Raw genomic sequence first — 15,185 nt, 5'->3', positions numbered from 1 at the left:
ATTTTGCTCTCTCATTATAGTCAATGGGACTTGAACATCCCCGTATTTTGTTATACAACTGGGATCTTGGAACCAAACCTCGACCTACAACAAGGGTCCACTCTGTCTGTGTGTGTGTATATATATATTATCATCATATATAATCCATATATCTATATCTATATTTCACGTTAAAACCCATCAATAGTTTTTCCAGCAAGCCTGGAGTTTTTGGCGCATGCGCAAAAGCCTCCTACAGCGCCATCTGCTGTCCAGCAAAAGGTTTGCGTGGGAAGGCCCTGTGGCGAATAGAGCCTCAAGCTGACCAATGAAAAGGCAGCTAGAGCTCAGCCAATCAGGTGCTGGCTGAGAAGAGGGGAAAACCAACCGGTGGCTGTCAGTTGGAGAAGAGTCCAGTTGGGACTTTGGACTCTGAGGGGAAGGCTCTAGCCAAGGCAGTGTGAGGGCTTGGGTTGTTAGCAGTCCTCCCGAGGGACTGGAAACGGGGTTTTCCTTGAGTCCAAAGGAAAGGACTAGGGTCCCAAACTGACTCTAGGAAAGAGAGGGATGAGCTGTGTATCTTAACTGTGTCGATAGCCTATGGGGCTTAGGCCCTAGAAGGGAATTTGGTAGCACTAATTATTTATTCACACTGAACAAGCTTTGAAAGGAGTTATATTTATTCCATCCTGTATTACAATAAGCCTTCGTTTTTATTTTAAACATCACTTGGCTCGTGGTTAGGGTTGCCATAAGTCAGGACCTCCAAACCGGGACAAATGTAGGACAAATGTAGGACACAGTTTTAATAAATGGAGGACAGGCGAAAAAATTGATGCTTTTTTAAAAATGTTAATATAAATGCATGTTTCTTAGGCATGATCCAAATGGAGGACCTTTTGAAATATGACAGAAGAGGACATGTCCTGGAAAAGGAGGAGGATGCCTGGTCACCTTGTCTCTGGTCCAAAAGACACTGCAGAAATAAAACAATGCTGGACTGAAATGCCCAGAGTTCCTCACCAAAGCTGCAGCCACACTGAGGAAATAATCCAGTTTGAGAGTGAATTAACTGTCCTGGGTTAGTGCTGGGAATGCTGGGAATTGTAGTACACTGTGGCCCCAGAGCTATCTCTGACAGGGAGTCCCATAACCCTCCAAACGTGGTTGAACTGCAGTGCCCAGAATTCCTCCTCAGGTGCATCCGCACTGAGGAAATGGTCCAGTTTGAGACTGCTCAGTGCTGGGGAATCCTGGGAATTGGAGTCTATTGTGGCCTCAGAGCCATCACTGACAGAGAAGTCTCAATGTCTCCCAAACACTAGCATTCCCAAGATTCCCTAGCACTGAGTTAAAGCAGTCTCAAAGTGGGTTATTACTCCTGCAGAGTGTGAGAGAGATAGAAAGGCTAGGGACTGGATTCATTCATTAACTCACAAAAGGAGGATATCTGTGTCCAAAACACATTGCTTTGACTGCCAGGGCTCAGTGCTATGGAATCCTGGGAATTGTAGTTTATTGTGGCACCAGAGCTCTCCAACAGAGAAGGCTAAAAATGCCTCACAGACACCAGACTTCCAGAGCATTGAGCCCTGGCAGTCAAAGTTAGAAAAAATACACAGGGGCAACATAAATATTGAAAATGGCCACGCACCTCCTCCTCCTCCTCCTCTTCCTCCTCCTCCTCCTCCTCCTCCTCATCATCATCCTCACCTCGGTGCCAAAGGAAATGGCCCTCTCCCCACTGCTGCCTTGCTGAGACCAAACAGAGGAGGAGCGCCTCTTCCTGAGTCTGGCAACCTCCAACAAGCCTCGAAGATAATTCCCCAAACGTTTGGCCAAAACTCACCAAATCCCCCCGTATCTCACCAAATATTCAGTCAAAATCCCTGAAAAGTCCCTGTAATGTTAATATGGCAATAAACCGTAGCCCTAATTGAATAAAAATAATTGGAACTTATTTCAACTCTCAAAATTGCCATTAAAACCAAGCACCAAAATCACACCAAAGGCTCTGAAAAGTACCCATTTTGGTATGAAAGTCACCAGATTGGCAACAGACCGGGAGTCAAGGAGGAAACCGTGCAGGGACGCCCCCTAGTGGTGAAAAACCAGAATGTCCCGCCGGCAGGAGGGTTATGGCAACCCTACTCATGGTGAGGTTAAAAACAGCAATGCTACCTATAGTTTAAAATCTTTGGTGTGCCTCACACATATTTTGGTGGCAGTGGTGGGATAACAAAAGTCCCAAACACCTGCCACAATAGAAAGGTTGACCCTCACAGGCCCAAACTCCTGAGGTGAGTTTTGGGTCTTAAGGCTGGGAGTATTGGTAGTGTGCTTTGTTTTACTCTGCCCAGAGACAATGCCCAGAGAGTGGAATCGCTGGACAGATGGGGAGGCCCAGTACCTCTATCACTGTCTGGAGAGGAATGTGGACCTGGACCTCATAATGGGGTACACATCCCACCCTAAGAGGGCAAACTACTCAAAGATTGCCAGAAAGATGAGGAGAAGGGGTCTGAGAGGTCACAGAAGCAGGTGGCCTCCAAAGTGAAGGTGATGAGGACAGCCTTCTATCTTGCCATGCGCGAGCATGGCAACAGCTGCGCACCATGACACAAACCTCCGGTTTTTTATGAGATGTGGCATCTCTGGATGCTGGCTGGGGGTCCTATATTGGACCTCAATGCCATTGTGGGTGAGTCTTGGTTGTTGACATTTCCTGTACTGGGGTGCTATGATTGGTTGTCTTGAGGCACCTGAGCTCATTTCTGCACTTGTGTCTCCTGTTCCTCTTTCCTCCACACAGAACACCTGCGGAGGCGACACAGGGCGGCCATGCGGAGTCCACCTCACCCGGAGGAGGAAGACAATGGGAGTCCACGCCATCACCCTAAAGGTTGGCTTATGAATATATACAGTCAGCCCTCCTTATACACGGATTTATTATACACGGATTCAAGCATACACAGTTTGAAAATGTTCCAAAAAAGTATAAATTTCAAATATCAAACCCTGATTTTCCACTTTTTATAAGGGACACCATTTTGTTCTGCCATTATATTTAATCGGACTTGAGCATACACGGATTTTGTTATACACGGTGGATCTTGGAACCAAACCCCAGCGTATAACAAGGGTCCACTGTATATATATGTATACACACACACACACACACACACACACACAGAGTTAATATATATACATATATGATATATATATATATACACACACACATATATGTATATATTTAAATATAATTATATATACATACACATATGTATGTAAGTACGTGTGTGTGAAGATGCACACGTTCAGACAGATATCTATGGTTATGTATGCAAAGACATGTCCTATGCAAGATTTATGTTTAGAGACTTGCAACGGTTATGAGTTGCCTTCAGGCACTGGAGCTCATTTCTGCAGCCACTAGGTGTTCAGATTAAGGTATAAGTCTGAGTGCACTTAGATAGAGATGCCTCCACATATATACATATATGCACACATCCATCTATTGTTGTCCATTGTTCTGGTTCGTTGTTCCAGGTGATGCTGGAGAAGAGGCCCTGCCTCCAGCGGAACCAGAGGCTGCAGGCAATGAGCGAGAGGGACTCCTTGCCCAATGCATCGCTCACCTGGAGGTCCAGCACCAGGAAAGTCAGTTCCTCACCTTCACAAAGGCCCCATTCCCACTTGGCCCTGTTTATTTGTTCCTTTCCATGATTTTCCCGTTCCTCTATAGTTATAGATTTATTTATATCACGTGCCCATCTTACCATGCTGTGTTTAATAATTTCATCTTCTAGATCTCTTTCTCTTAATAGTTTATAACATTTGGATATGTGTTTACCTTTTTGGTCCATCATAATTTTATCTATTTCATTGTTATCCATCGTTAACTCAAGAGCTTTATTATCTGCCTTAAAACGATTGTTTAATTAGTTGTATAAAAACCAATCCTTCATGTTTCCTCTTTCGTTAACTTCTTCCATAGATTTCATATTGTATTTTCCTTCTGGTGTTTTGTTTATTAAATCTCCATACCTTAGCCATGAAGTATCTTTGTCCTTTGTTCTATTGTAATAGGCTTCTTGCAATGACCCCCAAAATTGATGTCTCATTTTATACCATACTTTAAGCAATGATCTTCTTATAACATGATGGTTAAAAGCATTATTATATTTTGGTTTTGTATACTACATATATGCATGTATACCAAGATTCAGATTAGCTTTTTCTATAATCAATAAATTCTTGTTTTCTAATTTGAACCATTCTTCTAACCATTTGAGACAAGCTGCATAATAATACAGCTTAAAGTATGGTATGTTACATCCCACCTTGAAGCAAAGATCATTTACTAAGGCAACCATAACAGTTTCGACTCCGTATCCCATCCTGAGGCCAGTTTGAAATGGGTCCAGATAATCTGTTTCATCCAAGACCGCTTGGAGATGAAGAGCAACTGCCCTCAAAATTATGTTGGTTAGAAATGGAAGATGGGAGACCGGTCTGTAATTGTTCATGTCCAAGGGATCTAGGGAGGGCTTTTCCATAAACGGCCGTAGTGCCGCTTCTTTTAAGCATGATGGAAAATAGCCCTAACTAAGAGATGCATATATGATATATCTCAGGTGATATAAAAAGGGCAAGGGTCGGGAGGACAAGTTCTCCTCTTCACACTTACAAGGAGCTTGTTCATGTCCTCAGTACTCAGATTCAAATTGATCCAGTATGATCTTACTCATGGACACCTCACTTATAGCCTCCACAATAATGCTGATTTCCAATTTGGCTCTTATCTGAGAGATATTATCTGTGAAATAGTCATTTAAAGCATCAATGTGAGCTGTGGAAGGCTCTCATAATGGGTTCCGGGAGGAAGGCGCCTGAAACAGGTCCCATATCCGCCCCCCGCCCCCCCAACTTCAGCAGTCCTTTTATGCTTCTCTTCCCTTGGCACTTTCATTCCTTTATTCCTTCCTTCTCCTCTTTTTACATACATCGCTTCAAGGGGGTCCAAAGCCCTTTCAGCATGGTCCCAGAACAGGGAGGTTCCCCCAAATGAATGCGGGCTCTCCCCACTTCCCTCCCTCAGAGCAGCATCAGGGGCTGAGAGTGTGCATGCACAGATGCCCCCAAGGACCCTCTTCAGCATGCGCAGGGATCATAAGGCCTTTGCTGCTGCTGCTGCTGCTGCTGTTTATTCCACTGTTGGCCTTTAGAAGAAGGGAAGGACTACGGCCTTTTTTCCTTCCTTCCGGAATGGAGCCCAAGCTGCAGAGCTGGACTAAGGAGGGAAAGGCTGGGAAGGCTCTCCTTTGTACATATAGCTCTGTCTCTCTGAGTATATATGTGTGTATGTGTGTTTGCCTCTGTTTTTATGGCTGGGAAAGGAGCTGAGGGCTACGAAGAGAAGAAAGGGTACATTTTGTGCAAATGCAGAATTTCTGTACACCAATGAGTCCAGTGTGTTGAAACAACAAAAACTTTATTGCAAACACATAATCAGAAATTCAGCGTTTAAATCAGAGCTGCCCTCCCCAAGCCAAACAATATATTAAAACCCCAAAACCTAAAACATCACCCTCTTCCAAACCTAGCCCCCCTCCAATTCTCACATTCTGTGCCACACAGGTAACAAGGCCCCCTTTGTCATTCCCAGAAAATAGCCCTTTCTGTTAATACCTATCCCAAACTTTCTTCAGCCAACATCCCACACATTCCAAATGCTATAATTCCCATAACTGTTCTAACCAGCTGCAGCCAATCCCACCCCTCTGTTTAACTAACCTATTCCACCACCCATAATCCCCACTCAAATTTATAAACTAAAGCAATAATCTATAATAATAGCAATTAAAACCTCAACTCAACAAAAGATAACTGAAAAACATAAACAGACATATGGACACACAAACCTAACACACAAAATCACAAGGGCTTTTCCTTATCACCACAGGATTTAAAATATATTCTTTGTATTGCTTATTGACAAATATAATGTTAGTTCATTTCTGGGATCTGTGTGGCTTCTTTCCTGTGTGGACTCTGTGATGTCTCACTAGGCTTGACTTATCAGAAAAACATCTCCCACAATGCTGGCATTTGTATGGCTTCTCTCCTGTGTGGACTCTCTGATGTGTCACTAGGTCTGACCTCCGAGAAAAACATTTCCCACAATGCTGGCATTTGTATGGCTTCTCTCCTGTGTGGACTCTCTGATGTCTCACTAGGCTTGACTTACTAGAAAAACATCTCCCACAATGCTGGCATTTGTTTGGGTTCTCTCCTGTGTGGACTCTCTGATGTGACAATAGGTATGACTTTGAAGAAAAACATTTCTCACAATGCTGGCATTTGTATGGCTTCTCTCCTGTGTGGACTCTTCGATGTATCACTAGGTGTGCCTTTGAAGAAAAACATTTCTCACAATGCTGGCATTTGTATGGCTTCTCTCCTGTGTGGACTCTCTGATGTCTCACTAGGTCTGACTTCGAAGAAAAACATTTCCCACAATGCCGGCATTTGTATGGCTTCTCTCCTGTGTGGACTCTCTGATGCATCACCAGGGCTGACTTCCAAGAAAAACATTTCCCACAATGCTGACATTTGTTTGGGTTCTCTCCTGTGTGGCAACTTGCATGTGCCAATAGGTATGACTTTGAAGAAAAACCTTTCCCACAATGCTGGCATTTGTATGGCTTCTCTCCTGTGTGGACTCTCTGATGTATCACTAGGTGTGCCTTTAAAGAAAAACCTTTCCCACAATGCTGGCATTTGTATGGCTTCTCTCCTGTGTGTACTCTCTGATGGATCACTTGGACTGACTTCGAAGAAAAATATTTCCCACAATGCTGGCATTTGTATGGCTTCTCTCCTGTGTGGACTCTCTGATGTTTCACTAGGTCTGACTTCGAAGAAAAACATTTCCCACAATGCCGGCATTTGTATGGCTTCTCTCCTGTGTGGACTCTCTGATGCATCACCAGGGCTGACTTCCAAGAAAAACATTTCCCACAATGCTGACATTTGTTTGGGTTCTCTCCTGTGTGGCAACTTGCATGTGCCAATAGGTATGACTTTGAAGAAAAACCTTTCCCACAATGCTGGCATTTGTATGGCTTCTCTCCTGTGTGGACTCTCTGATGTATCACTAGGTGTGCCTTTAAAGAAAAACCTTTCCCACAATGCTGGCATTTGTATGGCTTCTCTCCTGTGTGGACTCTCTGATGTATCACTAGGTGTGCCTTTAAAGAAAAACCTTTCCCACAATGCTGGCATTTGTATGGCTTCTCTCCTGTGTGGACTCTCTGATGTATCACTAGGTGTGCCTTTAAAGAAAAACCTTTCCCACAATGCTGGCATTTGTATGGCTTCTCTCCTGTGTGGACTCTACGATGAATGACTAGGACTGACATGTAAGCAAAATATTTCCCACAATGCTGGCATTTATGTGACTTCTTTCTTGTGTGGTCTTTCTCGTGACTGACAAATTCTTCTGTAAAGGAGCACAATGACAGACAAGACTGAATCTTAGTGTTAAGAGAGGAAAGGGTTACCCCAACATTTAGCCCCCCCTTTCACACCTCCCTATTTGATATTAAATTAATAAAGTTGGTGTGAATGACCTGAGCCTGACCCTGTTCTAGATGCCCCCAAATCCATATAATGACTGTATTCTTACTCATAGGAGCTACCAAAGAAGTGATTGAAGGGGAACTGCCATGAGGAAATCAGTGGAAGGAGATAGTCAGGTCGTTGAAAAATATTCCATTAAATATATGTAAAACTATTTTAATTGAAAAGTGGCATCATTTCCTGTGAGACTGCCATAGAGTGTTGAGTCAGAGCAGATGGCATGATGCAAGCTAACTGCAGAAGATGCTTCATGCTGTATGGCCCCAGGAGATGCCTCACAACCAATACAGTATACAGCTCACATGCGGATTGGAGATGAGTGTAGAAGAGATTGTGAAGTTGATGGAAGTCAGAGAGGAGAGCTGGTACATATTTGTTTTCTATTGCAACTCAAGCTAAAGAACCTCCAAGGACCTGGAGGAAATCAACTGTGTCTGTGAGTTATTTTTAAGTGTGGATAGTGGTTAGTGCATTGCCAATACCTATATCTGTTGATTTGCTTCTGTACTCTGCTATGTTATTGTTGAGCTCCAGGAGTGTCGCCTTCAGACTGTGCTATGTATTGGCTTGTGAATGGGACCAGAATTTAGAGCCAAGAAGGACCTGAGAGCCGGTGGGACAATCCTGTTTGGATGAAGTATTTCCACCAAGCACCCATTGCATTTATTTCAGTTTCATATAATTCTTTCCCCTCCCAGGAAACATCCTAAAGCAATTTAAACCTTTTCGAATGCTCGGTTTCTGCCCCCAAGCAACAATTTCAGTATAAATCTCAGCCCCAACTGGCTGTTCTTCAGCGTCAGTCCAGTTGCAGACTTACACTCCATTGGTTTACATTGCTAAACACCTCACTACACTCGCCAGCCCCACTTGCTATAGCAGTTACTGACTTCTCTCCCCTTTCTGGACCCTGAGCAATTGGGATCAAGATCGATCTAGGTAACGTATTACCATTAGCAAAGCCTCACACTATTCACCACTCCCACCTTTGTTACCCAATTCTTGTGTGTGTGCGTGAACACCTATATGTGTATATTTGTGTGTGTGTGTGTATTTTGCTATTCCCCCTAAATAAAACACAAAAACCTATTTGAAATGCCTCTGGAGTTCTGTGTGCTTCTGGGCCTGGTATAATTGGGATGAATCCTGAGGTCACTGTTGCCTCAATCTCTCCTTTGAGCTAAGTATGAAATTCCCCTAAAAGCATAGCACTTGTGGGTGTCCTCCCCAGACTCCAGCATTTTGAGTGACAAAGGGCCTCTGGAATCAACCACGGAGGGAAGGCCTCTCCCTACACAATCCGCCCCACATTCTCAGAACATCTGGGAAGAATCTATTAGATTACCCAAAGGTCAGGCTATGAACAACTTCTCACAGAGCATACACAGCCATGGCCCCCAAGTTATGGAACAACTTGCCGGAGGAGATCTGTCTTATCACCACTTTGGATGCTTTCAAGAAAGCACTTAAGACTGATCCCTTCCGGCAGGCTTACCCACCCGACCTCTTCTAAAGAACTTAAGGAAAAATCCCACTTCTGATCGCAATTGTGCATTTTATACGATGTTTTTATTTGTCCCAAACTGAGTTTTAAGCAACTTGTTTTTTTACTGTGTGTAAATTGGATGCTATTATTGTTTTGTGGCTATTATACAGGTAAATACAAATAAAACCTATTATTATTATCTGTCCGGTTGGTGGCTGCCTCCCAATCCCCAAGACCCCTCTCCTTGCCCTTCCCAGAGGTCCCTTCCTCTCCGTACAGAGCTATGCAATCCTGGCTTTGCTCCTGCCTTCCCCTCCTGGCTCCCAGAGGCCGGATCCCCTTCCCTTTCTCCCTCCGCTCTCCAACCTTCCCTCTTGCCCATCTGCACTGCTTTACCTTTTCTCCTTCAGCATCTCTTTCCTGCCTTTCTGTTTTTCACATTGCCTCCATCGCTCGATCACAGACACACACCCACAGAGTGTGATGCATAAAAGGGACACTTTGAGGCTCATTTCTTGAGAAAGGCAGGGCCATCAATATACAACTAATGCATTAGGAAAGGCAGAACAAGGGGTCTGGTACCTGGTTTTTGATATTAGTGCGGGTCAAGTGCCAGGGTCCACCTTAAATGGGTCTAGATAATCTGTTTCATCTAAGACCGCTTGGAGATGAAGAGCAACTGCCCTCAAAATTATGTTGGTTAGAAATGGAAGATGGGAGACTTTAAGACATCTCCAAGACTGGGATGGATTACTGTTGGGGTTTGGGGGGAGGGCATATTGGGCCCCAGAAGATCTCAGAGCGGAGGTGGGGGCCATTTTGCCACTGTTGTACCCTCTCTGATCCATTGCAGGGGCAAGGCAAGTCCTTTTCCCACAAAGCCTCTCCAGAGCCTCAAAAGGCTGGAAGAGGGGCCACAAAAGCCAGGAAACTTGCTCAGGAATGGGCTGAGGACCATATAGGGGCAAAAAGCATTAATCTCCATGGCTCCTTCCCACAAAATTCCAGAACTGGCAATTTAGGATTGGAGATTTAGAATCCTTACAAAGTGGAGAACAATAGTGCCTCACTAAAATTAGAAATTCCAAGATTCCACTGGAAGTTGTTATGACAATTAAATTACGTGTGAAAGGGAACTAGGAATGGTAGTAGAGCACAAGATGAGCATGTGTCAACATTGTTATGCAGCAGCTAAAAAGGCCAATGTGATCCTAGGCTGTATCAATAGTATAGTGTCAACATCAAGGGAAGTAATAGTGCCACTCTATTCTGTTTTGGTCAGGGCTCTCTTGCAATAATCCTGTGTCCAGTTCTGGACACCACAATTCAAACAGATGTGGAGAAACTGGAGCATGTCCAGAGGAAGGAAACCAAAATGGTGAACAGTCTGGAAACCATGCTCTCTGAGGAATGACTTAGGGAGCTGGGTATGTTTAGCTTGGAGAAGAGAAGGTTAAGAGTGGATATGACAGCCCTGTTCAAATATTTGAAGAGATGTCATATTCAGGATGAAGCAAGCTTGCTTTCTGCTACTCCAGAGAAAAGGACATGGAACAATAGATGCAAGCCACAGGGACAAGAGATTCCACTTAAACTTTAGGAGGAACTTCCTGACAGTAAGAGCTCTTGAACAGTGGAATATACTCCCTCAGAGTTTGGTGGAGTCTCTTTATTTGGAGGTCTTTAAACAGAGGCTGGATAGCCATCTCTCAGGGGTGCTTTGAATGTCTATTCCTGCATGGCAGAAGATTGAACCAGATGATCCTTGTGGTCTATTTCAACTCTTTGATTCTATAATTCTAAAGTGGAATCATAGCGCTCTGACAGTAAATTATGAAAGGGCCCTCAGTCTTCACAGGAAGGGCAATGGATTCAGGTTCCTTACCCACAGAGGCCACATTGTCATAATTCTCCATCATTACAGAACTGTACATAAGTTTCTGCTTCTTCGTCAACAGCTTCCATTCCTCCTCGGTGAAATATATTGCCACATCCGCAAAGGTCACCTGCAACAGAAAATAGAGTGACTAAACAAAAGGGGAAGAAAGCACATGGTGCATTGCAAATATTATTTCAACACTTCAGAATTCAGTCCAGGAAATAAACTTTAAATTCTGCAAGCAAGAAAAAGCTACAGCCTTTGAGATCCAGTTTGTCTCGAATCCTTTCAAAATAATATATACTATGATAAACAATATAATGTAGGCCATTTCTGGAATATTATTTATTGATTAGGATACTGACTATCACAACATGTATGAATTATAGTACATTTAGCCATATATCACCTAATTTCAGAGGCAAATTTTAAAAAACAGTTTAGGGAGTACTCAAACTTGAGGACCACTTGGCCTACCCTCAATTTAGGTACAGAGATATTTTTCCATCTCCCCCAGCATTTCACAGACTGGAAAAGGAAGACACATGTGGCTAAGCAACACCAGAAGGGGATCAAGATGGCCCAAGTTGTTAATGATAAAGATCACACAAGCGAGGAAGGGTGCAAAAGTTGGCTTTTGCCTCCAACTCCTGGCAAGGGCAAGACCCTGCACCCTTCTTTCCTCCCCTCTCCCCTCTTTTGAGTGAATCAAATGCACACTCTTTTGAACTTGGAACACATTTTGCAGCAACTGAACTGACCTGAAAACAAGGGGGAAAGTGGGAGGAAGAGAATAAAATAGGAGATATTCAAAGTCCCTGAAAAAAATCAGGTTACAGAGGATTAATCAGGATTCCCTCTGCCAAACTGGGACAGTATGTTTCCCGCTTGCTTTCATGAGCCAGTCCAGACATAGATGAAAGTAATAATCAGGATGGTAACTTACCAAAGAGTTGTACTTCAGCAGCCTCTTTCTGTTGGAGCCCAGCTCCCTCGGCTTGGCCTCTGTGTCGGCCATCAGGTGGGCAGGGGGTCCTGGTGGCCTTGCACTTGGTCACTTCCAGCAAGAGAGGCCCCAAAGCCGTGTACAAGGAGGCTGAGATGGAGTTCCTGAGAAAAGGGACCTGGATTAGGATTGACTTGGCAAGAAACCCTGCAGCACTCAAAGACACAGAGAACAGCATCCTGCTGGTGACATACGCAGGTGACATAAGTCTCCTTTGGGCCGATGCACAGGTGGGCATCACCTTCCTCCCTCTGCACCAAACAAAGCCCCCTGGACATAGCATAGATTCACTACAGCTCCCGTACACAACAGATACTCCATGCCTTATTCAAGTGGGGGGGGGGGGATTAGGGGATGGGGAATTGGAGAGGGCCCTGGTTATGTCCCCAAAGCTAGATGTGAAATGAGGGCATCATAAATAAATAATTCATCTGCTGAAACCTTCAGAGGTCCCCAGTGCTTTTCCCCAGCATCAGCCCCTTTCCCAAGAAGGCTGCATCCGCACTTAGAAATAAGGCACTTTCATACCACTTTAACCGCTCAATGCTATGGAATCCTGGGATTTTACCTTTGGACACATAGCCTTCTCTGCCAGAGAGCTCTCATGCCACAACAAACTACAAATCCCAGGATTCCATAGGATGCAACCAGGAGAGTTAACACACTTTAGAACTGGATTATTTCTGCAGTGCAGATACAGCCTGAGTCAGCTTTAAAATAGTAGAAGCACCAAAGTCTTGTTTTTACCCCCCTAATAATGGTTTTTCTTTTTTAAAAAAGTAGTTTCTTTTAGTCTCTAATCCTTATTTTTGTTGTTGTTTGTTTGTTTCATTCTTGGTAATATGAGTTATTCTGGTCTGCCTCCTTCCTTCTTGCCTGAAAATCTATTAATAAGGAAACTGGGGAGACTTTTAAAGCCTCCCAAAGGAGCCACTTTTGGCTTTTTTGGGGGACTAGCCTCCTCTTAGAAGCCAAAGCCCAATGTTTGTGAATAATAATAATAATAAGGCTTGTATTAAGACTATCCTCCCATTTCTGACCCCTTTTAAAACCCATGTTCCCCAGAAAGAGCAGAACTTTGTAATAAGAAAACTCTCTCAGAAAAGAGACACAAAAGACACACAAAGAGACACACTTCCTTCCTTTTGGCCCAAGGAGCCTGGCCTCCTTCTGACTCTGGAGCCTCAGGAGAGAAAGAGAAGCCTCTGTTCAACTGAAGCCTCAGAGAAGGTTCTGGAACAATATTCCCCACAGTCACAAGCAGCACAAAATGGCCACCAGAAGACAAAATGGCTACTGGCACACAAAATGTCTGCCTCTGCCTGAGTGCTTGGCAGTTTGAGGCCTTCATTGAACCCAAAATGGAGGATGAAAGGGCTCCAAAGTCAGAAGGGACCCCAAACAGCATTTCCAAACCTTAACAACAGCTGAAATCTTTCCTGATGATATAATACAGAGACTCACTGAGATACTCTTTATAAATACGTCTTTCCATGTCTTGATAAATAAAGAAAATTTAATAATACTAATGCTACAAGTAGTACTAATAATAGTAATAATAAGGTACAACCAAGAGCTTTCTCCCGGTGGCTTCTCCCCCAGAGGCCTCTGCGTATGCTCAGGAGCCCCTTCTTCTTCTTCTTCTCCTTCTTCTTCCTCTGCAGAATCCTCCAGAGGCCTCTCTGCTCTTCCTCTCCTCCTCAGGCTCATCCTCTAAGCCTTCCTCCTTCTCCTCCTCTTCCTCTAAGCCTTCCTCTGCCTCCAGCCCTTCCTCTAAGCCTTCCTCCTCCTTTTCCTCCCAGACTTTGGGGGGACAATTGTGTGCCTTCAATTCCTTTCTGGGGATCCTAAGGCAACACTATCACAGGAGTCTCTTTGTGGGTTTTGTCGAAGAGTGTTTACCATTGCCATCTTTTGAGGCTGAGAGAGTGTGCCTTGGGGGCTGGGGGTGTGCTGCTTGCCTTGAACTCGCGTCTAGTGACCCTATTCCCAGGGGTTCCTTGCCTTCAGGTTTGCCTTCCACTTTGCCCTTTGTCTTCCTCTGAGGCTGAGAGAGTGCTGCCCAAGGTTCCCCCGCAGTGGGTTTCATGGCCCAGAATGAATGCCATTTTCATCATGTAGATGTGTGTTTGTGTGTGTGTGTTGTGTGCCTTCCAGTTGGCCATTGGTCTTCCTCTGAGGCTGAGAGAGTATGACTTACCCAAGGTCACCCATTTTATATAATGGGACTTGAGCACCCATGGATTTTACTATCCAAACCAAATCCCAAAGGATACCAAGGGCCTATTGTTTTTCCATCTTTTTTTGCAAAGAGCAAAGCAGATCTTGCTTGCCTGATCTTTGCATGTTCAAGAGAAGTTTTGGGCAAATGCTAAGAGCTGCCTTGTGAAGTTAGGAAGAGGGTCCTGGAAAACAGTCCTCTTCCTCTGGACCCACAGACTCAGAAAGACATGGGCCCCCAATCAATGGGACCCCTTTCTTTGGGGCTGCTCTGGGGCCAGGAGGATCTCTCAGGAGAGATTTGGAAAGTCAGCCTTTGAAGAGTTCTGGTCCTTAAAGGTTAATATCTCCAGGCTTTGCTGAGAGGGCAATATTTGGGATTTGGGCAGATCCAGACTGCAGGGCTCTCTCAGATCTGGTTCAAAAACACTGCAGAAATTATGATGATGATAATGATGATGATGATGAATCTTCCATTCAAACCCACAGAGCCTTGTGGATGCTCAAATAGTAACAGAGGTCAAAAACACATTGCAGAAATAATCCAGTTTGCAGAAATAAACCACTTTAACTGCCCTAGTTCAGTACTTGGGAATCCTGGGAATTTTAGTTTATTATGGCATCTGAGTTGTCTGACAGAGAAGACTAAATATCTCACAAAACTACAGTTCCCAGAATTCCCTAGCATTCAGCCAGACAGTTAAAGCAGCCCTGAACTTGGACCATTGTTAGCGGTTGGCTTGGAGCCTGAATAGGGTTCTAGAAGGCTGGTGGCTTTGGTCGTTGGCTGCTTAGGAAGAAGGGCTCCTTCTGGGTTTCCTCGGCAGGAAAGGAAAGGAAAGGTGGGTGCCTCGATGCCTTTGGGAGACCCCTAAATTTGGTTCCTTTGTGAGAATGCTGACTGAGGGGAAAGAGAAGAGAGATGGATTTGGTCCCCAGGGAGGCCCCCGGTCAGGCAGGGCAGGCCACAC

The 15,185-nt window shown here is 44.4% G+C and overlaps 1 protein-coding gene and 1 pseudogene across 1 annotated transcript; both read right to left on the bottom strand.

Moving 5' to 3' along the window:
* Window positions 1-15,185, bottom strand: part of LOC149290427 (uncharacterized) — a 429,900-nt pseudogene that overhangs the window by 275,709 nt on the left and 139,006 nt on the right.
* Window positions 5,508-13,905, bottom strand: LOC149290432 (uncharacterized). The gene is made up of 3 exons (XM_089489298.1): window positions 13,897-13,905; window positions 10,995-11,115; window positions 5,508-7,483 (listed from the first exon to the last, which is right to left on the bottom strand). The coding sequence occupies exons 1-3, from the start codon at window positions 13,903-13,905 to the stop codon at window positions 5,994-5,996; spliced, it is 1,620 nt and encodes a 539-aa protein (XP_089345424.1). The 3' UTR covers window positions 5,508-5,993.

The sequence above is a fragment of the Sceloporus occidentalis genome, unplaced genomic scaffold (assembly GCF_023333645.1).
Source record: "Sceloporus occidentalis isolate IW3139 unplaced genomic scaffold, rSceOcc1.0.p SCAF_39, whole genome shotgun sequence".
Lineage (NCBI taxonomy): Eukaryota > Metazoa > Chordata > Lepidosauria > Squamata > Phrynosomatidae > Sceloporus > Sceloporus occidentalis.
Note: the sequence above shows the minus strand (reverse complement) of the source record. Positions and strands in the feature narration are given on the sequence as shown.

Bases quoted from the DNA above. Each gene is read 5' to 3' on its own strand.
- LOC149290432 (XM_089489298.1), bottom strand. The intron at 7,484-10,994 runs GTAAGGAACCTG...GCTCCTTTACAG, and splicing joins TGACAATGTGGCCTCTGTGG to AAGAATTTGTCAGTCACGAG.